The sequence below is a fragment of the Amphiura filiformis genome, chromosome 13, assembly GCF_039555335.1.
Source record: "Amphiura filiformis chromosome 13, Afil_fr2py, whole genome shotgun sequence".
NCBI lineage: Eukaryota > Metazoa > Echinodermata > Ophiuroidea > Amphilepidida > Amphiuridae > Amphiura > Amphiura filiformis.
Genome location: NC_092640.1, coordinates 45,924,607 through 45,951,302, shown reverse-complemented (window position 1 = coordinate 45,951,302; position 26,696 = coordinate 45,924,607). Strand labels below are relative to the sequence as shown.

At 37.9% G+C, this 26,696-nt stretch overlaps 1 protein-coding gene across 1 annotated transcript; it reads left to right on the top strand.

Annotated features, from left to right (window-relative positions):
• The first annotated feature begins 371 nt into the window (after window positions 1-371).
• On the top strand, window positions 372-21,359 carry LOC140167714 (uncharacterized). Its single transcript, XM_072191010.1, has 7 exons — window positions 372-505; window positions 8,138-8,267; window positions 13,436-13,767; window positions 16,246-16,328; window positions 17,672-17,802; window positions 19,169-19,219; window positions 21,224-21,359. The coding sequence occupies exons 1-7, from the start codon at window positions 445-447 to the stop codon at window positions 21,357-21,359; spliced, it is 924 nt and encodes a 307-aa protein (XP_072047111.1). The 5' UTR covers window positions 372-444.
• The last annotated feature ends 5,337 nt before the right edge of the window (window positions 21,360-26,696 follow it).

The following is a 26,696-nucleotide window of genomic DNA, read 5'->3' as shown; positions in this document are numbered from 1 at the left end:
ATTTTATATTTTATAATAAATATGTCTAAAAAAGAAAAAGTAATGAAAATTAGTAGTGAGGGAGCCCATCAGAATAATTCGGTGATTGGTTGAAATCTGTTTCAGGCAAGCCGGATTTTTCAATCCAAAGTTACCCATATTTTCGAATATTTTGTCCAAAATTTAACACCTGAAATGTTCCTGAGATAATTATTGATCCTTCTGACGTTACAACATTTGTCAGTGTTACCGAATTTATCTAGAATCTAAGGAAGAATTTCTCTACATCGCTGCTACGACCTTTGACCTTGGTATATTCAGCGAATCAACGAAGGTGTTACTTAGTTGTTAGGAACGCAGATATCCATGTGCTAGTGTTGTTTTCGCAATGTCTTCTGCAACGAGCAAGACGAGTTTGCTGTTCGCGTTAAACTTTAAACTATAAAAAAACAGAATTCCACCAACATGGAGCAGAAAGCAAATAAATTTGTCTATGCAATAGCTAAAAAGCTAGTCGAATCTCAAGGTATTTAACCTGTTGTCCTTCATTTCGTGAAATATAAAGCTTTATTTTCCAATCATCAGACTGGAATCACTCACTCACTTCTCTTCACTTCAGTCTTCACTCACGGACACTCCTTGTACCTTGTACCTTGTACCTTGTAGAATTTCTCCCCGTAGACCTCCTCGTGGAAGTGAAACACAGGGCTGACGAGAGTGTGGGGCGCTAATGTTTACTTCTGGTCGTCGTCGTTGAGGTCTGGTCCACTTCTGAAATAGCTTGTTTAAAGGGTTCAGTTGTTTTGATGTCTACAGTCGATTGGGGTAATTGGTTCCAAGATGAAATTGTAAGGGGAAAAATGATGTAGCGAACTGGCTTGTTGTGATGAAATTAGAGTTGCTCTGGTATTGTTGGTTGTGCGTCCGTCTTGGTCTGTCAACTTTCTTGGTGGTGTATCTATTCAATTCAAGCTCAAATCCACCATGAATTATTTTGTGAAAAGCACATAAACGTTGCTTTTCACGTCTCTGCTCCAAAGTGTTCCAATTTAAGGTTTGAAGCATATTGTTCACACTTGATTTTCTTCCATAGTCTCCTAAGACAAAGCGTGCAGCTGCGTCTTTTGCACCATTTCGAGGAGTTTTGTGTTTTCTTTTGTGACTGGATTACATGCTATCGAGGCATACTCGAGGTGTGGTCTAACCAAGGTTAGATACAGCTTCTCTTTAACACCTTTGGAGCAGTTATAAAAGTTCCTCCTGATGAAATTGAGCACTTTTGTTGCCTTAGTAGAAGCATGTTTTGTTTGCTTGTTCCATTTGAGATTGTTTTCAATATGCACGCCTAGATACTGATGATTTGTAACTTCTTGAAGATGTTCCCCATCATGGTGTAGTTTGCACTCCCTGGAGTTCTTTGTCTTGATATTCTCATGACATTGCATTTTCTTGGCATTGAATTTCATGCCCCATTTATCAGCCCAATTTACCAGGCTATTCAGGTCTTGTTGAAGAGACTCTTCATCCTTCTGGTCTGAGATAGTACGGTAGATAATGCAATCATCAGCGAATAATCTTGCGCGTCGCTTTTACGGAGTCCGTGATGTCATTAATAAAGAGTATGAACAGGTGAGGCCCCAATACTGTGCCTTGTGGGATACCACTCAATACAGGCATCCAATCTGATGTTTTCCCATTCACAACAGTCCTTTGGTGACGGTTTGTGAGAAAGGATTCAATCCAGTTGAGCGTTTTATTTCTAACCCCATAGTAGTTTAGCTTCTGTAATAGCCTACGGTGCGGAACTACATCGAATGCTTTGCTAAAATCAAGTATAGCAATATCACAAGTCTTTTTGTCGTTGTGTGCTTCAGTCAGGTCGTGAATCGTGGCGATTAACTGCGTTTCAAGACGATCTGCCGCTTCTAAAAGCGTGTTGGAAATCAGTGATGATTGAGTTTGCTGTTAAATACTTCATAAGTTGGCTGTCCAGGATATGCTCCATCAATTTACAACACACGAGGTTAGTGAAACCGGCGGTAATTTGCAGGGTCACTCTTTGAGCCCTTTTTAAAGATGGAAGCTATATTTGCTCTGCGCCAGTCTTCTGGTAAAATACCCTGGTCGTACTCACGCATATTGATTCATGTGCATTGCATGGACATATCATGGATTATGACTATATGTGTGTATTAACATCCCAAGATTCATGGATTTGCGTAATGTACGGAAGCACATTTTTGTGCACATAATTTTAGGCCTATAACTATTTTGTACAATTAGACTAGTCCGAATTATGCCCAGCGAGGTCACGTCACACTTGCGATGTGACGTGCCACAGCCAGTTTCGAACTTGAGGTCTAAGGAACTGATCGGCCGGTCAAAAGGGGGGGTCTAGGGAACTGATCGGCCGGTCAAAAATGGGGGTTGGGAACTGATCAACCACCAAAATCTGAAAAATCTCGGCAACTAAACCATGCAGGCCAAACCAGGGTTCAATTTCGTTGCGTTTTTGCCACAGATTTTTGATGGAATCGATTTCACTTTGAATTGTGCATTAAATTATTAAATCAGGAAAACCATTATAAATGCAAAATAGGTCGGTTTGGCCTATTACGATGAAAATTCTTAGCAAAGCAAAACAGCATTCTAATCAATAGGGTATATTGCTGATCCATTAATTATCCTTTTCTGGTGCATTGTGGGATTGAAAAGGGGGCAAATCGATCGCTAATTTGCTCCCTTTTCTATCCCACAATGCACCAGAAAAGGATAATTAATGGATCAGCAATATACCCTATATTACTAGACCCTGCAGACCTACAATCTATGCTAGCCTGTATAGGTGACCCCGGCCATCCGGGTACTTATTTTACATTGCTCGAGAAACACTAGCCACGAATTTGCTCACGGATGCCCTCGCATTCGTGGCTAGTGTTCCTTTGCCCGTGATATCGGTCGGTAAACAAATTACGTAAGCTTACCGTTACGTAATGTCATTGTAATAACAATAGGCAATTCTGAAATACCCCTAAATACCTCATTGTACGTAGCTTTACCTACCAATTTGTTACTATGCGAGTTGTTGACGTAATTCTCAGTCCTATGTGTCATTTCAGGTGCATTTAGGTAAATATTTCATTACTATTTCTGGAGAAATTGCTCCAATATTTTCCAGCGATCGGCTAGCGTCACCATTTTGTCAGGAAGTAATTCAAGTAAAGCCTCCAGCATACTTGCCAGGGCGTTTCAACCAATGGCAAGCCTTTATTGTGTCCGTTTGTCTGCAATGCGCGTGGCGCCACGCCGCTCAGTGGCAAGCGGCAGGGTAGTATGAAACCAGCATAAAAGGTCAGAGAGATGCAGGTGGTGAACGCCGTGCAATCTCTAAATTCAGTAAATTTGCTTTGTCAGCCGTGTAATTGAATGGGATTATTTTGAAATTTAAAAAAACGCTTAAAATATCACAAACAAGTAGGCCTATGTTAATTAATACAAGCTGAAACCGTTGGGGTTCGATAATGAACCCTACAAAAATAACCTTCAAATTAATTAAATACTGTAAAATTTGATTATTACTGGATGAGAGTCACTCTCACGTAATTCGCCGTGTTGGTTAGGCTCCGATCACTCAGTGTGCAAATTGAATGGCGCGTATCAGTGATCACGGCAGCTGCGAAATTCATCGCACTTGTGTGGAAAGTGCCATCATGTGCATACGGCTTAGCAGTTTTGCCGTCTCTCTCTATCATCATCATGCATGTCATCCGCCGCCTGACTGAGGGCAGCAATCTAAGGTCAGGTCACGTCAAGTAAGCTCACGTGGTAAAGATACTCTCATCTATAGAATCTGTTAGCCTATGACCTCCCAGTCATTATTCATGAATATTTACCTGCGTCAAATGCCCCTACAGGTTGAGGTTAAATTTCTGCCATCTTTTCGTCGGCTGTGCAGTCAGCAAAAATCAGCTTATATTTGCTTCCAATTTTTAGGATCGTAAGTATCGAAAATGTAAAAAGGTACGGCGTAATATATGAAATAGTATAAAGCTTATAATGACACGCTTATGAAGTGTGTTTGTGAACTATGAAGCATGTTTACGTTCCGGTACAATTTTATGAACCGGACTATGCACAAGGATGACATAGTAGCCATCTCTAACAGTAAATGCTAAAGCATTTACGTGTTAGAGAATATGCTCGAACAAATTTTACATGACGCTACAGTGCCTACACTTACGCTTTTCAACCCACAATAGACCGTGGAGCAGTGCGACTAGTTGAAGACTTGTAACAGAGGCTGATTCAGTTTGTTGACATTTTGTTTTGACCTCGAATCAAGCATATTTCGGGCCGATTTCGGTAAAATAAGGGTTAAATACGTGGCGAAAATTGCATTTTATGTGAAGCTGAACACATGAACATGTAGAGGAGAGTCTTTATTTTTGTTGTTGGCTGGAGGCCCCATGTCGAGAAGTTATAGAAATGGTAGTATTTTGGACGATTTGAAAAGGGACAAACCACAGAAAACTACAAATTTGACTTCTGAATCGGATTTGTTGTCAACGGAGGTCAACGGCTTGTGACGTCACTCCGGGGTCACATAGCCTACTGTTAATTATAGCAGCAGCTAGCAGCATTACATAAAAGCCCACCATAAAAACAAACCCACAAGAATATTTTTTTCAGTGCCGAAAAGAAAAACATTTCCACTACCGTAGGCCTACATTGAACTGCATGAGAGCAAAGATATTGAGTATCTTTGATGAGATGATTGACTGAATTTGCAGAATTTGACACCATTCCACTAGACCAGTAGATCGTAAATTACCTTTTAATTCACTGTTATGGCCAGCTGCAAGGATGTGTACATAATTATTTGAGGTACTTTTCCTCATATTTGGCAATTTTATTCCCAAAAGAGATCTCAAAATCATTTATTTCTAGCAAAATGTTCATCAGCTGGAGGCGTCGGCAGGCACTCGGCAGTGCTGCAATCACTGTTTACAAACAACCAACTAGTGTTGCCACTACTAAAAGGAGCCCAAAATCCCGCCCAAAGTTCACCTTATTCCTTACAATGTGTTTCAATGGGGAAGAAATTTATGGAAAATTCCCTTTGAAGTTTTTGGGCTCGCAAAAGAAGCTTTTGGGCTTGAAATAGTAGGACAGAAAACACGCCTATCAAGATGCCAATGAGAGCGGAAATCGATGATCTGAGGGTCTAGATGGAACGGCTAGAAAAATTTCGGGGCTTCAGAGCGGGCAATCAATGAATTCAGAGGGTCTAAGGAACGGCTAGCGGCTCTGATAAAGGGGGTCGTCGCCGCGGCACATACCCGTATAGCTGGGAAATGTGAGTTCCCCCGCCCCCCCCGGGACGTGCCCAGAACCTCAAATAATTCTCGGAAGCGACAGACAAATTGCAGGAAAGCGTGCCAATTTAAGCTTCATGTATTTTTGTAATATCAATTGCACATGACATACGAAGTCACAAACTTACAAACTTCAATATGCACTTCAAATAAAGCAGACCAGCTGTTAATTATTACCTATCCTGCAGAATAACTGTAATTGTCAATTTCATGGAATCCCGTTGTTCAGAATTGCAAATCTCATTTTTATCTGTCAAATGCGCTGTGGATGTGCTCAGAGATTTTATGATGTGCTTCATTAAATCACAGGTGTGAAACTGACTTCATACCACTCGCTCGCTTTTGCAGAAAAACAAAGCCTCCACCTTGTGGCGCTGGGGCATGACGTCATCATGGACGTGTGTAAAATTTCTGACGGCCGGGCGGCGGGCGCCATATAACCTGTTTTGTGATTGGTTGCAAAAACTATTAATTACAATCATAAGCCAATCAATGAACGCGACAGCCTTAATTAATGTGACCCGCCAGTAAAGTATGTCTAACCTGATTGGTTTACAAAACTACTTTGATAATTGCTAAGCCAGTCAGCGTGCTCGATGCTTAACAACCTCGTAGAGGTTTTCGAGAGGCGAATTCACGTGGTGATCCAGCGATCGAGTATAAATTCAGCGTGACAACTGCACTCGCAGGTGCAATAACAATACATGGACACAATCACTGACATTTACACAATGGAATAATGAATTATTTATGACATGCATGGGCTGGGTTTTACGATCGAGGTAAGGTTTTCGGCCTGTCCCTGCATGAATATCCTTAGTTTTCAGCATCAAAGATACTTGCGATGACCAGTTTTTTGCGGACACTTTGATAACAGTTAACTTTTATAGGTCATAGGGTAGAAACGATAGTTGTACAATTGTACTGAAAATATACATTTTGTTATAGGCCTAAAATGTTTACAAAAATATATTGGTCCACACGTTGTGCATGTACTCAGTTGTTCGACGTATAGTCCGAAGAATCAGACCCAGAACAAAATATTAATTTCTGACATGATCGTGTTCTGGGTCTGAACTGTTTGCATTCGAAATCTTGATGCCAAATTGGACAAAAGAAGCACATGGTCCTACTTCACAGTTTTTTAATCCCCTATTCATGTTGCGTGAATCACTCTATTGTGGACCATCCTTTTGATACTTGAGTATTTGGACAAGCGGAACAATTTTGGCAGGCCTTTTGTCTAGAACCTCTCTGTTTGTAAACAAACGAGGAGGTCAAAATTGTCCTCCTCGGCGAATACTTTTCCACCATATATGATATTTGTGGCACCCTGTATATCAACTTAAAAGTTGCACAGTTGTCTTCCTTACACTTTCAGCTTTATGATGATATAAAAACTATGTTTCTGACAAATATGGGATGAATTGCAATCATTTTTGTGTGAAAGCGTGATTATTTTTCTAATTTTGAGCATGTAACGCGTTTGGCCCCCAATTCATGACGCACGACCTTATTTATAGTGAATCCCAAACAGTGCTGCCACTCCATTGCATCTAGCAACCCAAAGTGTAAACAGAAACAAGATCACAATATTTATGACAATTGACCATATTTTGGCATATTACACAATACAAACAACTACTGTCTGTTCAATTAGCTTAGATTCTTGTATTTTTAAGATATTTGAAAAAATAAAAAAATGTGGTCAAACTCATCAAAGAAAAGTGTCAGCACAGCCTTAGACCCAACGTGATTTACACTTACAGGGTTGTCACCAGGACCAAAAAAGTACTGGTTAAAATATTGAAGGCGAAGCGTAGCGAGCGAAGCTCTCGCGCCTCGCACTATCTTTTTAGTGAACGCTAGGGATTGGGGAATAGGCTTTGAGGGTACCACCCCACTAAAAAAAAATTCTTGCTCTTTTTATGATGAAATATCGTCATCCACTTCCGGAAATGTAAAAAAAATTTAAATTATTTATTTATTTTATTTTATTTATTTTTTTATTTTTTGGTGAGTGCCGGACGGCCCCGGACAGTGCCGTCCGGCCCCGTCCGGCGTAGTGACAACCCTGGTGATTTACATTTTCAAATTCCAAAGTTCAATTATTTAAAACCTCATTTCTTTTCAATTTTGCCTCATTTTAGGCAGTTACTTGGGTCCACCAAAAGGGTTCGGGACCTTTTCACAAATCGAGTGGGACGGTCCATTCTTAACTTAGGGCATAGACCCTATCAAATTTAGCAAAAAAATCTGTCCACCAATCTGTCCTGCCATTTCAATTGTTATACCGATCTGGTTATTGGATAGGTTCTATAGGTGATATGATGGTCCACCGGTTTTTGTTGCATGAAATTAGGTGAAGCTTTGCATTTAGCAGTATGCAGACTTTTTATCAGACGTACAATATTGTATGTAACATATATATCTATGTTATTTAATCTATTGCCATTCTATTTCCAGTAATGTTTAAGTTCTAACGAATGTTTGATGACGTTAAAATCGATAATATATTTCTACCAGATATTATACGTAACATATTATCGATTTTACGTCATCAAACAACTCCTCCTTGGTTATCCCAGGAGAGCAAGTAACTGAGCTCCATATAAACGAAGGTCTCCTACAGATAAAATATAAAATTGTTGAAAAAAAAATTATTGTGTTGTTTCTGAAATATCCATCAGAGGTTTGTGATGAGACCTCTAGATTAAGCGTATATTGTGCATTGAAAATAAATTAACTCTTCATTTTCTTTTCTTTTTATTTGTCATACACAGGATGTCATGAAATATCCCGTCAAGACCTGTTGCATGTATTCGAGCAAGTCATAAATCGCATGCCAAAAAAGGATCCACTCAAGACAGAGCTGCAGAGAAATATTGCTACGTATACTAATAAATTGGACAGGTTTGTAAACTGGCTGCAACTGTACTATAAAGTTGATGTCTCTTGCTAAGTAGTTAAATTGTCTAGCGCCAAGTAGGAATCACTGAATTTAGTGCATCATACAATGTGTGTTTTGCATTCAAAAAGATGCATTGACTTTCAAAATTAGTTTTAAAAGTTGCGTAGATCAATGAGATTATTTGCTTTGGTTTTTTTTAAATTGTACTTCTTGTATCTTAATCATGTTAATAGGGTCTATTGATGATTTATCGTGTTGCTTTTTAATAATTATTGTTGTACATGTAAGTGATATTTATTTTTGCTGTATAATTTTATGTTATTGTGTTTTTAACCATGTTATTTGCTATTGTACAGCGCTGTGGTAATTTTTGATATAGCGCTCAATAAATGATGTGATATATATATATATATATATATTCCATAAGGGTTGAACTTGGCTTAATACATTACACTACAGTTCTGTTTCGTACGACAGACATTAAAACCCTGCCACACTCCTCAGGTGCATAATTTGTATAACTGGCAAAGGCCCTAGATGAGAGAAATGCTTGGTTGAAAAAAGTTGAAAAAAGTTTATACACACTATTGATCAAGTGTAAAAAATGTTCAAACACTTAGTTATTACACAATTACACAACAAAAACTTCCTCCTGTGCCTGCAGGCCGTGACAAATTCACTTCTACTGTTTAGAGTGCATAATTCAGGGTGGCACATAATAACAAATTTTTCATATAAACATAAATTACATCTCTTAGAGATGTTTGTATATGGCCTACAACGTTTGATGATTTTCCATTTGATGGAGTATTGTACATTTGATTCTTTTAAAGTCCATATGTATTTACTTAGTTCAGTACTGTTTTTATATTTGATGTTTCTGAATGAGCTTGTATGATTTCTGTATCTAGTTTTGAATTGATTTTCTGTTAGGCGGCGTAGGTGTCCTGCTTGGCGGTATCGGATCTGGTGACAGTTGCTTGGTATATGATTGAGTCAGTGAGACATTTGCCCTCCAAAGGGCATTCGACTTTCTTGCGGCAATTACAGTTGCTTGACTTTGGTGTGGTATCTGTGGGCTGTGCTTTTGCAAGTGTTGATTTGTTGTGCATGTCAATGACCGATTTTAAGTTAGGCATGCAAGAATAGCTTAGCTTTAGTGTATTTCTGTTAAAGATCTTATGCAGCACATGGGTCTTGGGAAATGATTGATTGATTGCTTGGAAGAATTGATGTCCGATGTTGGTGGAGACATTGCAGCTGTAGGGGGTTGAACCAAATTATTTTTCTATGACGCGGGCGCTTTTCTTTTGGTGGTTCTGGATTGAAATTAAGTTTGTAATCATAACCAGAATTCCTCAGGGCTTTCTGGTATGGTGGCGTGGCAGCATCGAGCGATTCCTTATCAGGCGAGATGGAAGAGAGTCTTCTGTTGATGGATGCTGGGATGTTGCGCAATATAGATGGCGGGTGATTACTTTGGTGATGAGCGTACAGGGGTACATTGTTTGGTTTGTTGAATGGTTTGAAGACTCCTGTGCTTAAGTCCAGCGTTATATCTAGGTAGTCAACTGTTTTCTTATTTGCTTCTATAGTCAGGATTAAGTTGTGATCATGAAAAACCTTGCAGATTTCCTTCTTGATTATATCTATCTTTCTGGGTGACTCATTAAACACTGCCAGGCCGTCATCTCGGTAAAGGCCTATTTGGTTACCGTACTTCTGCGCAAGCTTGGATAGAAGATAGGAGCCCACCAACTCACGCGTTTCGGCACCATCATGACTCCCCATTGTTACATCAAAGAGGGAGTCAGAGTTTCTTTGCGCCATGGGGAATTTTTGTGGAAGACCAGGGTTTGTTTGGCTTGGATGATGATGTCCTGTTCCTCGTCAGTGATTGTGTCGTACTTTGAAGCAAATTTAAGGGCTTGCCTTAATAAGTCAACTATATCGAAACATATGAACGAGTGGTTTGCCTTGTTTGGTATGCCCTTGTACCATTCTATAACAGATTGCGTGCTCTTCCATTGGTTGACATTGGTGGCCGCTATAACTTTGCGATTTATTCTTTCCAGTATCTGTTTGCTTATGATGCCAATGTCTGATTTTGATGGATTGATGAGTCTGACATTAAATATATATCGCTCCTTAACTGTTGAGCACTCTTTTGTGATCACTATGGAACAAATGAACTTCGGACACTCTACTAAGAACATCCCGATGGCAAAACCCGAGGATTATATGCGATGCTTGATTGAAAAAACTGAATCTCTCTTACAACGCATGAGATGGAAGGCATTTTTCTTTTTAAATCCAGATGCCTCACCACCACAAAAGGAAACATTTGGTTTTAACACCACCAAAACACCAATGCCTGTCCCTGAAATGAGCGAATTTGAGAACAAAATGCAGACTCTTGTTCAAAATGTTACGTTCAACCAACACAGCAATGACTTCCAAAAGGAAATATCACGTAATGTCAACAACATTGAAAAGGATAACAAAGTGTATGTACCTGCAGATAAAACCACCAACTTTTATCGCATGGAAGCACCCGCATACAATAATCTCATGGAATCAAACGTCACACAATCATATAGGAAAACCCGTGAAACAGCGACATCAAAAATCGTGAGTAATGAGAAAAAGACAGCCAAAAAACTGGACTTATCTGACAGGATAGATTACATTGCACAGAAGGATTCATTCCTAACTTTGAAAGATACAAACCAAACTTTAGTAACAACCCCAAAACCAGACTCATCAATCCATCAAAATCAGACATTGGCATCATAAGCAAACAGATACTGGAAAGAATAAATCGCAAAGTTATAGCGCCACCAATGTCAACCAATGGAAGAGCACGCAATCTGTTATAGAATGGTACAAGGGCATACCAAACAAGGCAAACCACTCGTTCATATGTTTCGATATAGTTGACTTATTAAGGCAATCCCTTAAATTTGCTTCAAAGTACGACACAATCACTGACGAGGAATAGGACATCATCATCCAAGCCAAACAAACCCTGGTCTTCCACAAAAATTCCCCATGGCGCTAAAGAAACTCTGACTCCCTCTTTGATGTAACAATGGGGAGTCATGATGGTGCCAAACGTGTGAGTTGGTGGGCTCTATCTTCTATCCAAGCTTGCAGAAGTACGGTAACCAAATAGGCCTTTACCGAGATGACGGCCTGGCAGTGTTTAATGAGTCACCCAGAAAGATAGATATAATCAAGAAGGAAATCTGCAAGGTTTTTCATGATCACAACTTAATCCTGACTATAGAAGCAAATAAGAAAACAGTTGACTACCTAGATATAACGCTGGACTTAAGCACAGGAGTCTTCAAACCATGCAACAAACCAAACAATGTACCCCTGTACGTTCATCACCAAAGTAATCACCCACCATCTATATTGCGCAACATCCCAGCATCCATCAACAGAAGACTCTCTTCCATCTCGCCTGATAAGGAATCGCTCGATGCTGCCACGCCACCATACCAGGAAGCCCTGAGGAATTCTGGTTATGATTACGAACTTAATTTCAATCCAGAACCACCAAAAGAAAAGCGCCGCGTCATAGAAAAATTATTTGGTTCAACCCCCCCTACAGCTGCAATGTCTCCACCAACATCGGACATCAATTCTTCCAAGCAATCAATCAATCATTTCCCAAGACCCATGTGCTGCATAAGATCTTTAACAGAAATGCACTGAAGCTAAGCTATTCTTGCATGCCTAACTTAAAATCGGTCATTGACATGCACAACAAATCAACACTTGCAAAAGCACAGCCCACAGATACCACACCAAAGTCAAGCAACTGTAATTGCCGCAAGAAAGTCGAATGCCCTTTGGAGGGCAAATGTCTCACTGACTCAATCATATACCAAGCAACTGTCACCAGATCCGATCCGCCATCGCCAAGCAGGACACCCACGCCGGCCTAACAGAAAATCAATTCAAAACTAGATACAGAAATCATACAAGCTCATTCAGAAACATCAAATATAAAAACAGTACTGAACTAAGTAAATACATATGGACTTTTAAAGAATCAAATGTGCAATACTCCATCAAATGGAAAATCATCAAACGTTGTAAAATATATACAAACATCTCTAAGAGATGTAATTTATGTTTATATGAAAAATTTGTTATTATGTGCCACCCTGAATTATGCACTCTAAACAGTAGAAGTGAATTTGTCACGGCCTGCAGGCACAGGAGGAAGTTTTTGTTGTGTAATAACTAAGTGTTTGAACCTTTTTTACACTTGATCAATAGTGTGTATAAACTTTTTTCAACTTTTTTCAACCAAGCATTTCTCTCATCTAGGGCCTTTGCCAGTTATACAAATGCACCTGAGGAGTGTGGCAGGGTTTTAATGTCTGTCATCTGAAACAGAACTGTAGTGTAATGTATTAAGCCAAGTTCAACCCTTATGGAATATTATTAGCTCTGTTTTCGGACATCGAGCACTCTCTACCTTTGTGATTGCATACTTTTCACTGGATATATATATATATATATATATTACTGAGAATCAATTTGATAAGGGTTTAAAGAACTAGTGAAATACTGCTATTTCAAAAACAAAAAAAGGTTAAAAATTCTGAGGTGTTTTTATCAAAGCTGGATCAAGTTGTATATTTTAATTACTGTTGCTTCTATTGAACAGCCAGGGACATATTGAATTAACATACATTTGCTAGCTGTTCAATAGAAGCAAAGTAATTAAAATGTTATGTATCCAGCTTTATCTACTCTTAGTTCAGAATAGGGACTTCTTCTGGTATCCACAAATTCAATTTTTTGCTCAATTTCCTTGGTATTCTTTATTGATACAAATTGCAGTGGTGCATAACATGCCCACTTCTTTACTGGTAGCAAAAACACAAGCATCCTTGGCTAAAGGCACATGAAAAAAGGACAGATCTGATGAAGAAAGTGTTACAGAATTGCCTAATTAATACTGCAGCCGCACCAGGATTTTCCCCCAGAAATTTGTTTAAAAATATTGTGTTTTATTTGTCATAGAGCTAGACATTTTTCTTATACCTTATTTTGACAGGGGAAAGTGGGACAAATCTAATGTATGATTTCTTAGGGCTGTAATATATTTTTGATTATATGCTTAAAGCTCGTTTTTTTCTCTTTCCAGATGGGTAGTCAAAAAGCAAAAAGAAAAAGACACAGCAAGAAAAGAACAGAAGAAAGAAAGTACCACTAGGCAGGCAACATTAGACACAGCAAGAAAAGAACAGAAAGAAGAAACTACCACAAAGCAGGCAACATTAGAAAAAGCCACCCCAAGAAGAAAACAGAAGGAAGAAAGTGCCAAGAAACAGGCGTCCTTAGAAAAAGATGTACCGGTACCAAGAAAAAAACAGAAAGAAAAAAGTGACACAAAATTTGCATACAACTTGCATGCTGATGGGGGATTTCTTAGGGCCGTGGATGGATTGGAAAGAGGTGAAATTAATGTAGCATCAGGTGAGTGAAGCAATCCAAAAAACAGAAAATGTTTTTGTAACATTTTCAAAATGGATGATTTAAGGTTGCCAGAAAGCATTTTTAAATAACCCACAATTTAAAAATTTTGGGTTATACAACATTTTACAAACTTTAGCAAAACATTTTCAAATGCTGCCACAAAACGGTTGCAACAACTTGTGTTATTTGAACAATGTAATAAAAAAAAGTTTTTTAGTGTTATTGATTCAAAAAATTTTGATCTGAAATATTGATGAATTACCGTCGCAGCAAGTGGACCAAAATGACATTGAGTATATACAAGAAATCTAATAGGTGTTGTCCGTGTTCTATAAGCTGCATATCCTATCAGCGAATGCTATACCTTGTTTAGGATTTTCAAAAGAAGTACCTGCACAGGGTTCGCAGGTTTTTGCCGCAGGTGGAAAAAACCGTGGTTTTAACTGCGGTTTTAACCACTTAGCAAAAACAGTTTTTGCCAATTTTGCCGGCAAAAATGGCAAAAACTAAAAAGTGATTTATAGTTCATTTTTTCATCTCATTAAGTTACAAAAATAAGTTCCTGAGTGTAACAAAGCCAGATTTTGTTATTATAAGTAATATATTAAGACATTAAAGGCATGCATTTTCATTGCTCAAGTGCAATTAATCGAAATGTGGCATTTATCAAATTCAAAACTTTTTCATTTTAAGGACTTGATGAGACAAAAAATGTGTTGAATGATTCATTAAAAGTTGTGTGTTACTGTTTATGAGCTTTCTGTGTCACTTTTTAATATTTGAATGACTATATGTGAGTTTTTGCCAGTTTTTGCCATTTTTGCGGTTTAAACCAGGCAAAAACTGGCAAAAACAGTTTTTGCCAGGTTTTTGCCACTTTGCAGGCAAAAACAGGTTTTTGCCGGCAAAAACCGAACCCTGTACCTGCATGACTGTTTCAAAATATCCCGCCAAAGTCATGCAGGTACTCTGAGGTCATGCATTGAATTGGTTTGAATGAGGAATACTATGGGAACCAGCGCCTTTTGTTAGAAGTCACACTTGAGTAACATGGATAACCTCTATTGACATTGTTAATCCCAGCAGAGTGAAACCATTCCTCTATTGTCTGGACCTGTACCAAATTGAAAGCTGTGTTACCATCAATATTCATGAAGGTGTGCAATCAACATCCAATTAACAAAATTATCTAACTTGATGTGAGTAGGTACACACATACTAATACCTGATTGTGTGTTTTGCTTATGTCCGATTAGCGAATTCATCCAGTTTTAATGAAGTACGATACCTAAAAAGCTGGTGGTACCAAATCATACATCAAAGGTTTGAGTACCGGTATCATGTGTCTTGCCGACCAATCAAAGGTCCCAAACATACCTTTGGGTTATTAAGAAGTAGAACAAATGTAGGTGCCTACACATAAAAGAATCCCTTGGTTTGGTTAACCCATGGGCATTACTGCTTTCTCCCCTATTGGTTAATTACATGCTTTAATCAAAGATCTGAAGTAACAAATCAGAATAGAGGTTTTAGATTTCCTTCCATTTTTTTACCCCTATATAATCTTTGGCTCCCACTAGATTCTAAATCTGAAGGTCTTAGATAAATAGAAAATACCAAAAAACATTGTGTGGATGCTACATTTGAGTTAAGCCAAACATTACTATTTCAGTACCTGATTATCAAGGTTGGTCATAGCCGAGACCCCAGGGGGTGGGTGATAAATCCCCCCCAATATTTTACCAGGGGGGATGGTCCATACAATCAACTCCCCCATTGTTGACGCCTGTATGTGGGTTTCTGACCAAATTAACCTCATTTTTGACCATGTTAGCCCCCAAAAGTGCAAATTTTTCCCGCTTCGCACGAATTTATTCCAATGTTGCACCATATTTCGTCAATTTAGCTTCAATATGGCAAACATTTTCGCGTGCATTTATACCATAAACTTATTCTAGCGCCAAAAGGTGCCGGATTCACTGAACTTTAAAAATAATTTCCGACCTCATCCCCCCCCAATGTCAAACAAAAATCCATGCCACTGAGATTGGTCAAAATACTTCTTAATTTGGGAGATATGTAACAAGAAATGTCTTTAAAAAGACAACGCCATGGATGAAGATCATGTTTCATAATTTTGCATTGCAAGTACTTGGAAAGCTAGTAAATTTGAATGTTTGGCACAACTAACTGGTGCGAAATATTGGCATTTATTGGTAAATACCACCAATGACATACTAGGAAATACTCAAAATTTTCATGTCGAAAGCTGAATTGGAAAAAGAATAAACAGAGGTCATATGAAGTCAAGTCATCTTGAGGTCAAGTTGTAAATTGTTCTGATTTGACTGAAACTTGGTTGAAAATGGCATGTCAGACATCGGCATCACCCTTTGGCAATAGTGAATGGTCATTTCAGGCGAGGCTGCAGCACCATCAGTACTCTTGTTTTATACATTTCTCACTTTGCTCTCTCAGCCCCAAACCTCTTAACCCAAGCTCACAGGGCACATGAGGGCCTTGATGTCAGGATATCACAGGTGATGCTGAACAGTTTGAAGGTATGTTTGATCATTGTGTTATGGGCTTCATTAGTGATACAGGCAAATGCGTAATAATTTTAATTGAAATTTGTAAGAATAGCTTAAAAGTGGAGGATTCATCGATTAAACTCATGTGTTTACTTCATTTGATAACACCAGTGTTGAAAACATTAAACTCTGTGGAATTATGTGTTTCTGTATAGTGTCTGTACCGCTACGGACCTCTATTGACTGAAACATCAGATTGTGCCCATTATAATGCATTAGGTCTCTATTTGGCAAGGTCCATAGTTGATAAGGGATTTATCATGGCTGACAAAAATTAAATCTATTTTGGATAATGTTGGTTTATCATACCTTGCAGGTGTGCATCATAGTCTCTAGTTATAAAGACACTTGATTTCTAGCAAAATTAAATTGACCCAACAGACTATTTTACCCCAATTTTACGCTGTTTTTCAGCATTTTTTGAGCATTTTCAGTTTTTTCCCTCTTTTTTTTTTTATAAAGGCCCTGTTTCAGGTGAGCATTATGTACAATTTGAATTTATGACTAAATAACAACTAAATATTGTTGATAAATAACAACTAAAAACTGATGTACTCTGTAAAAGCAGTGTATAATTGAGGGAGTCAATTTGAGACTGGGTTTAGGTAGGCTCACACAGGTTATGTTTCTGGCAACTTCAAACCTTCTTTCCAAATTCCTGAAAATGCAGCATTTTGTTTTGAGTAAAAAAAAAATTATTCCATCTAATGTGATTAAGATACTTGGTGAGTCTGAAAGAATTTCTAAAATATTAAAATACAAGGAAGAACATACATTTTTTGTATGCGTGAACCTTGAATCATATTCAGGGTTGGAAAAAAATGTCAGATTCATCCTATAATGTGAGTCATCACCAAATAGTAATCTAATTTTTATTTTTATTTAACCCTTTACTTAACACTTACCCTCCCTTATGCAACAAAACACAACAGCGCGAAGCTACTGGGCATGCATGCATGATTGCATCCCATGTGAAGCGAAAATGCATACACAGTTTTATTGGCCTGGCCAGCAAAACACCCAGTGGCTACTGGTCACCGATGGAGTAGGGTTGTAAAATTCCCGGGAATTTTCGGAGTGGAAAGTTTCCACCAGCAATTTTGGGAATTAACAGGAATTTTCAGGAATTTTCATTCAAATCTAAAAATCAAAGTTTAAACAGGTGAATCACTGTGTAGATTAGGGTATTGGAGTAATTTATAAGAGCATACAATCATAATAAAGAACTTCAAGAATGATCAATAACCATTTTTATCAAAGAAAACAACAAGCATGACCAGATCTTACTGCGTTATGTTTTCTCTGTTTACCAGAATTCCAGTGGTACAACATCAGCACCCCAGCAGTTGGATGATTTAATAAAGCTATGTCGGACGGAGATGATGATCCTTGTTGGTAACCGTGAGCAGAAAGCCCTCCTACAATGTCTTAACAGATTTCACAAGTAAGCATGTTAATCTGTTAATAGACCTTCTTCCAGCGACGTCATCAGTTAAAATTGGGTTCAAGAGACGCCCAGTGTAAAAACAACATTCAGAATGATCTTTGTGCAAACGCAAAGCCAATGTGAAAGATATGTTTGCGTGATGCGCTGCGACATGCTTGTGTGACTATCGCGCAATACTCATTGCTTTCATGACGTCACAATGTAAATAAGCAAGTGATGAAATGTTGATCAAAGAATCAAAACAATTTCATTTATTTTCTATTTTGTAGGTTCAAAACCAGTTTATGGGGATCACATTTGAACAAACAATTTTGTGAACAGCTTTAAGAAAAAAGCGATGAGTTCTGTTTTTCACATCAATTGTGTGTATTGATTATTTACATATAGATCCAATATACTACAGGCTGTCTCTTGGAGTTAATTTTGATTAATTGTAACGTCCTGGAAAAAGGTCTATTGACCCTACCTTGAATCATATTCAGGGTTGGAAAAACTGTCAGATTCATCCTATAATGTGAGTCATATCACCAAAGAGTAACCTAATTTTTATTTTTATTTTTCTCTTAATCCTTACCCTCCCTTATGCAACAAAACCCAACAGCACAAAGCTACTGGGCATGCATGCATGATTGCATCCCATGTGAAGCGAAAATGCAATCACCTCAAGTCATACAGTTTTATTGGCCCGGCCAGCAAAACACCCAGTGGCTACTGGTCACCGATGGAGTGCTTTTGCAGTGTGGGGTTCAAACCCCGAGGGAAACAAATAACGTTTTGTTCATCTTCTCTGTTTATTCCTTCCTTCTTTCCTTTTTCATAGCTAAAAAGCGCAGGGAAAGTTAGGGTTATGGCCAAAAAAATAGTATCCATATCTCAAAGCGTGGGTTAACCCTTAGTAAAAAATATATGTACATTCATTTTACCTACCAGAATTTCAATATGCTGATTTAGACCTGGGGGGGGGGGGCTTGCATAGAAGATATACTGGGATGTGCTACTCTAATGGGTCACTTTTTTGCAAGAAAAATCCCTAAACATGGGTCCCAATTTGAGAAAAAATTGGCCAAAAACTGTCAAATCAGCCATTTTTTAGGTAAGAAAAATTAAACATGGGTCCCGATTTGAGAACTAAATCCCTATACATTGGTCAGGATTTGAGAAAAATTCAATCGGTCATTTTGTAGGTTAAAAAATAGCTAAATATTTGTTAGGGTTTCAGAGTTCTAGAGCACACCTGTTAAAATGTAATTTTAATTGTGTAATTTTAGACAAGGGGTGAAAATAGGTTGCTTTCAAGTTTATCAGCATATGCTTGGATAGTTGTATTTGTTTTATATTCTTTAATTGTTTTCTTTATCTGTAGTAATATGGTTCCAGTGGTGGAGGATATAATAGAGAAAAAGGATGCCAAACGGTAAGGTTTAAAAATAATATCAGAAATAGTTAGTAGTACTGCTGTTCATAATCTGGGGAGGGGAGGGAATGCCTGGATAAGGTGGGGAATCAAACTTTTAGAATTTGGAAGGACATTTTCCTTCCCCATGTAAGAAATATATTAGAAATTATGGGAATTCTACTATCTTGGAGCAGGGGTTTCTTAAAGCATTTTGCTGAAAGGGTGTATTCAATTTTTGTACCCTTTCAATAGTGAGTTTTTTTCTCTGAAGGGGTATATAACACGTTGCCAAGGAGATAATTTTATTTATGAAGACTTTTTTTGTTCTTCTAAATTTCACTGAATTGTTGACCCAATTTTTTTTCGCCAGGGTGCTCAAGAATTTAAAGGGGGTGGAGGATTCAGACAAAACAATTCTTTTTTTTTTCATGAGTAACTACTATCAGTGAAGTATAATACTGTCTCATTCTCCCATACTACCACTTTCTCGTTTGAGAGACATTCAAATGATTCAATGCTTAATAGATGAAGGCAGATATAAACCCCATCATCCCCAGATGAGAATATTTGGGTCCTTCTATCGCAGATCATGGAATATTTGAACACGTTCTTTTTCAAGATTTTGTGCACTTCTGTGGATCTAAAGAGGTACAAAAAGTGTGTGAATGTGTATATACGCGCTATTTGTGCATTGAAGAAAACCCTGTGTTGAATTGAAATTTGGCTTATCTTCCCAGGAAATGAAATTTTATCAGCCCTGGAGAGTCCATACCACTAAATAAAATAGCTTAGCAGACAATGCAACCAAGCCAGTTGAAAGTGGTTACGGGTTAATAACTAAGGGCAAAAATGAGAAAATTTCAGTTGAACTTTTTTCTAACACCCTAACAGTGACCACAAAATCAATCTAAATCCGTCATGCCACAGTAAATCTGTTTTGCAAAGTAGCAGGAAAGTGCTTTGGAGAAGTGATAACTCAGTTTGTCATTTTTAAAATCTTACCTTTATTCAGCGGAGTATCTTTTCATCAAGTCATAGGGTAAGGTCTCAAATTGCTCAGAACACATCTATTTGTCTACAGAACTCATTGGTTTTCATATTGAGTGTCAATTTCATCACAAAATTGCCTCTTATGTAAATGTAATTTAAAGACCTGGTGCCTATAACTATATAAAATTGTTAATTGTATTTGGTATTTAAAGACACCAGGGGAGAAAAAAATTCAATTAGGGACCGTTCACAAACACTTGTATCACAAGCATTTTTCGGGGCCCCCCTTTACAGATCTCAAAAATTTCAGGGCCCCCCTTTTTGACATGAAAATTATGGGTCAACCCCATAGAAACGCATATAAACTCAATTTTCCAAGGAAAATTTGTGGTCATTTTTTTCACTCTTTCATCCAAAGGTAGTTTTTTGAATATTTCACTAATTTCATTTCACTAACATCCATCATTGGTCCTGAAATGGGTGCATTCATATCTTAACAACAGGGTCACACAGGTCCACATTGATGGATATTTCTCCGAAGCTCGCCCACTTAGTTATGGGATACCACAGGGTTCAGTTGTAGGCCACAAAATCAATCTCAATCTGTCATGCCACAGTAAATCTGTTTTGCAAAGAAGCAGGAAAGCGCTTTGGAGAAGTGATAACTCAGTTTGTCATTTTTAGTTCATTTGCAACGCAAATGAGACTATTGTTATGGTCTAGATTTCTCTATGTTTTTTACTTTCTCTTGCTACATCGTTTGAGTAATGGAGCTGGTAATTTGAGGGGGCGATCTTTGCATGATTGTTCATGATTGTTACTTATTTAGCTAGAAAAATTCGGACCGGAAGTGTGATTTTTGGAGCATTTTGTGATGAAAATTTGTATTAAATTTCAGAGAATAGTCTCCTTTGCAGACTGTTTGTCGTGCTGATCATATTACAAACACTGTACAAACTCCTTGATCTGGCGATGCTGTTGCATTTTGTAAAAGAGATGCTGCATTTAATTGCTTCAATGTTTGCTTTTCAGGGTTGCTTTGCCGTACATTCGCAAGTCCATAGATATCGCACCAAGGCCAACTAATAACTCAATGGTTCTACTATGTGCTAATATGTGTAATGTTTCCAATTGGGAGGATTTGGGAGGGACCAGTAAACAACTATAAAGGCTTAGCAGTCATAAAATACTGAGTAAATAAACTGAGAGCTAATTAAATACACTGAATTAGGCGAGGCAAACATGTTGGGAAAGTTTTAATGATATGGAGAAGGTCTTATCTGGCAGCAATAGCTACCCTATAGACATTTTGACCATTTCTGCATTCTATATTGTACATAATCTTAAAAATAGAGCACCTGACAGCTATTGCATAAACCATATGTGTTTTTACAATTTTGTGTATAAGAGATAAAATACACATTAGGGGTTTAGGGCAAGAAAACCATATCTGCAAATTGCAATAGCTGCCAGGTGTAAAGTGTGTACAATATAGAATGCAGAAATTACCCAACTGTCTATGGAGCAGCTATCACTGCAAACCCAGAACGTCTAAAATCAGCAAAACTTCTAGTATTGGAGATTTATGAATAGACTATTAGCCTTTGTTAAACTGATACTGGACAAAATTACCTATGGAAACAATTATAGACACATTCATGGTCTGCTAGCTCCCAATTTACCAGCCCAAATGTTTTGTTTTACACTTTTTCTAAAGATCACTATCTATTATTCAATGTTGATTGTTGTACAACTATATGTAAAATTACTGTTCAAATAATACTTTTAATAACATCACCATTCAAATCCATGTTTATTAATTGCTATTGTTTATTAATTCACTGAACTGGAAATTGCTCCTTTGCAATGATTTATAAGAGCCCATAATGATACCCATGTTTGCTTCTTATTCTAGAACCACCCATGTGTAAAATGCACCCTATGCTGTTTTGGGCTGATAGTGTCTAATTTTGAGTGTATTTATCAGACTACATTTGAGGTCTGATCTTCTCTGGATTCGAGGTATACTCCCCAAATAGTGGTCTAAATTTGTGCCTATCCGAGGTGCCTATATTTAGTAATTAATAACTCATTGTTACTGCCAAACCAATTCTAGACGTTTTGCTGAAATATAGGCACTTTGGGTTTGCAGTGTATGGTCCTAAACCCTCAATATAATTGTTTCTAGTTTTCCTTCTCACCTAGATGTTTGTCTCCAAGATATCTAAAGTACATGTATGTACTACTAATAAAAAAAACCAAATTTTGATATAATGATGGATTTCTGGGTTTCTATTAAACACCTGTACCACCTTAATTGGAAATGGTTGCAGTTGATGAACAGAATTGTATTTTAGGTAAACATGTAAAAAGGCATGTTCAGACGCTTACGTGGGTACTAGTTGGCGTACATTTACACCAGAATATACCCAACTTCACACACACACACCCCTACTCTGACTAATTTGCCATGGCCTCGCAGCTAAATTTAACACGACCCTCGCAAGTAATAGAATACTTAGGAGTAACTTCCGGAAGTAAAGAGCAGCGCTGCATAGGCCTATTATATACACATTGTTGCTTTCAATAACTTTAATAAAAGTGGGGATAGTTCCAATATGATTGGGTATCATCGAAGCGCCCAAATAAAATTTGTTTATTTATTGGTCAAAAGAAATTGCTGCTGACAATTCTTCTTCTCTTTTTAAAAAAAAAAAAAAATACATCAGCATGAAGCTTGGTGGGTAAAGTTACCATTAGCCAGGTAATCGTGACAGCCGAGAACCGCCAAATACGGTTGACCGCCTCGTAGTAAATAATGTTTCTTCGTCAATCATATTCTGGTAAACGGTGACTCAAGCCACCAATCACCTTCCAATACAAATTGCGCAACATTGCATCGTGCAAGCCAGTGATCTCCATGCAATACACACCGCACACGTTTTTTAAATGTGTAAAACTTACAATTATTTACTGTGTAATTTCAGTTCTTTTATTTGGTGTGTGTTTAAGGGACCCCATCTAGTGGGCCTGTGTGCCTGTTTGGCGGGTTGCCCTTTTGCACCACACACCGCATTTTGACATTTATATACACTCTTTATCACAGCCCTGTCAACAAACTAATAAAAATTAACAACTGCACTTACAAACAACATAACAAATAAAACCTGCACACAACCACCAACACAATGAATTTCAATTCCTGACCATAACCCATAACAAATGAACTACAGCACCATTGGTGCTCTTGTTAAAACCTTACCTTTATTCAGCGGAGTATCTTTTCATCAAGTCATAGGGTAAGGTCTCAAATTGCTCAGAACACATCTATTTGTCTACAGAACTCATTGGTTTTCATATTGAGTGTTAATTTCATCACAAAATTGCCTCTTATGTAAATGTAATTTAAAGACCTGGTGCCTATAACTTTATAAAATTGTTAATTGTATTTGGTATTTAAAGACACCAGGGGAGAAAAAAATTCAATTAGGGACCGTTCATAAACACTTGTATCACAAACATTTTTCGGGGCCCCCCTTTACAGATCTCAAAAATTTCAGGGCCCCCCTTTTTGACATGAAAATTATGGGTCAACCCCATAGAAAAGCATATAAACTAAATTTTCCAAGGAAAATTTGTGGTCATTTTTTTCAGGCCCCTCCCCCTAGGAGGGTCAACATTTTTCAGGGCCCCCCTTTTTGCATCAGGCTCCCCTTACAAGTGTTTGTGAACGGTCCCTTACTTTTGACAGCTCATTTATTACAATTAAATGAGTATGGTAGTCTTGGTGTAAGTGTGAAGATGAATAATGCCTGGATGTCCAACTACTGGAATCTGACAAGTTTTCATTTAATGTCTTCTTTTTTTCAGTGGAAGCAAGTTACAAGACTTTTTCCTGGACTTTTTGACATTTGGCCATTTTCAGTTTGAGCAATTTAAGCACAAAGTAAGTCTATGGGTGTTGTCAATCAAAGACATTTGTATGAAAACACACCTCCAAACTGGGTCACACAGGTGTCACTAACAAGCAGAACATATAGTTTGATCAGCTTTTAATCGGCGGGCTGTAAAACATATTGTGGATTGATATCAATATATTTTATTTGGAGAATTGTCTTGCGACATCTCGCCAGAAGTATTACAAATTATCAATTTGTAAAGTCCTATACTTCGTCTACTTTCTTTAACACACAAAATCAGATCAGATCAACTGTATCACTCTTAACATGGGTCTACTTTTCAACGTTCCCACAGATTACGAGCTGATCAAAGTATACCATTGGCAGACAATAATTTATTCAATCTACCCTAGAATGCTGTCCCCCAGCAGGTTAGCATTACAGGCTAAAAACATTGCACCCTAGTCAACAGAAAATCCAAAACTTGGGGGTCAGTCACCAAAATTTGGGGTCATTTTCTTCCGAGACAAACCATTTTCTTTAAATGGGCAATTCCAAGCGCATCAAGTTTGCATATATACAATTAGGAAATTAGGGTGGTTTGGAAAAGTTTCTCCTATAATCATTCACTTACCAAAAATAGTTTGTTTGGCTACTACATTAAAAAGAAATTCATATGCAAACATCGCATTGTAGAATGATGCGCATGGAATTGCCTAAATACCAGAACCTGATGTAAATATCTAATGCCCATATCAAATTGACAATCGCAGTGTGTGACAACAAATTGCTGGTGACCAAATGCTAGTAGCCATCTTTAAATGCTGTCTCTGTTCAGTGTTCAGTCATGGCTAGCGATGTTGCTAGCAGTTGCCTTGAAGTCAACTGGTTGCAATTTGACGCCAGGGCATGCTAGCGACATCTGATCCTTTTTCATATCGTCACTCTGTTACAATAATTGCCAAACTCACTTTTCAGCCAAACTCAGCTGTTTGCCTAAATCATGTCTCTATTAGCATGTGCACCTGTTGTAATAATGCCATTGACATTGACCAATCATAAAGGAGATTTTGGGGTGAGTTTGGCCATTTTTACGGGTGACAAATAGTGAGTTAGACATTTTAACAGCAGAATTTATGCCTAGCTTAGCTGTTTGTCAAAGTCTCTGAAAGTCACATGTATCAGTTATTGTTTCTGATCATTTCTTTTAGGTTGTCTCATTATCATTTGTTCTTGTCCAAAGATTGGTGAATAAGTATGTTTATATGCAGGGTGACGATATGCTCCTTGGGATTGTTTAGTATGATGGGGGGCATTACTAATGCAATGAGCTAGATAACATACAATCTGACACTCATCAATATGATATCCCACTTGTTGCAGGATGAGGTGTTTATTCCCAGTTATGATGACCTTATGGCAGTCATCATGGCACACTTCATTGATCTTTCTATCTACTTATCAAGGTAAGTTTGCATGGGCTTAAAGAGGCAGCCGCACCAGAGCAGTTCTTCTGGGGTGAACCAAACCTGCCTGGTTATCAAATTATATAGTAACATTAACAAACAAGGTTATCTCTGAATTTGACAGGTGCTAATAAAATGTTATTGCACCTATCATATTCACAGATAACCATGTTACTGATAAATTTGATAACCAGGCAGGTTCGGTTCACCCAAAAGAACTGCTCTGGTGGGGCTTCCTCTTTCATTTCACCACACTTGGGATTGAATCAAAATGGGAAGAATTAAGTTATAATGAACCACAGAAATATAGAAGAAGAATGCGGACGCCCTATATGACCCTGTATGTTTGGGTCATGTCTGCTATGGGGATATATTTGGAGTACGTGGTCCTTACTGACTGCACACAGAAAGAAATAAAATTAGTGAAATCTTATGATAAATCTACATTTGAGTAACTCTTTTGGTGTAATCAGTGTGTCATGCCCATTTCAAATATATTCACATAATAATTTAGGTTTACACTATTACTCGGAGTTTGTGCCACAGCCTGTGAAACTAATATACTGCCAGCATGTAAATTGTACATGCAGGTTGTATCGAAGTATAATTTGAAAATTTGACCGGCTGGTGCTGCTAGATTGTGGTGCTTATCATCATGCCATTGGCAATAAGATTCTGGATTGTGAGGGCCTTTGTCAAGGCCTACAGTATTACAGAAAGAAAATTAAACTGGATTTCAAAATTGATGCTGGCAGAAATGTGAGATTTGCAGTATGCTCACTCGCTCGCTCACTAACTCACTCATTATCTTTTGAATATTTGCAAAGAAAAGGAAACTACTCCACTAACATTTTTCGCTTATCACAACAAGTATAATTATGCACACATACATGTACCCACCACCCACCCACCCACCTCCTCACTCACTCACAAAATGTTTGCAGAGAACAGGCATGAAAATTTTCAGCGTTTTAGCTGATTTCAGTGTTTTTTGTTATTGTTTTCAGTGTTTTGAAGCCTATTTTTGAATCAAATTCACAGAAAATGGTACAAAAACATGGTTTTCAGTGTTTTTTCCCAAGACCAGTTTTCATGCCTGAAAGAAAGAACCACCCCACTAACAAATGTTTGAGGTGACAC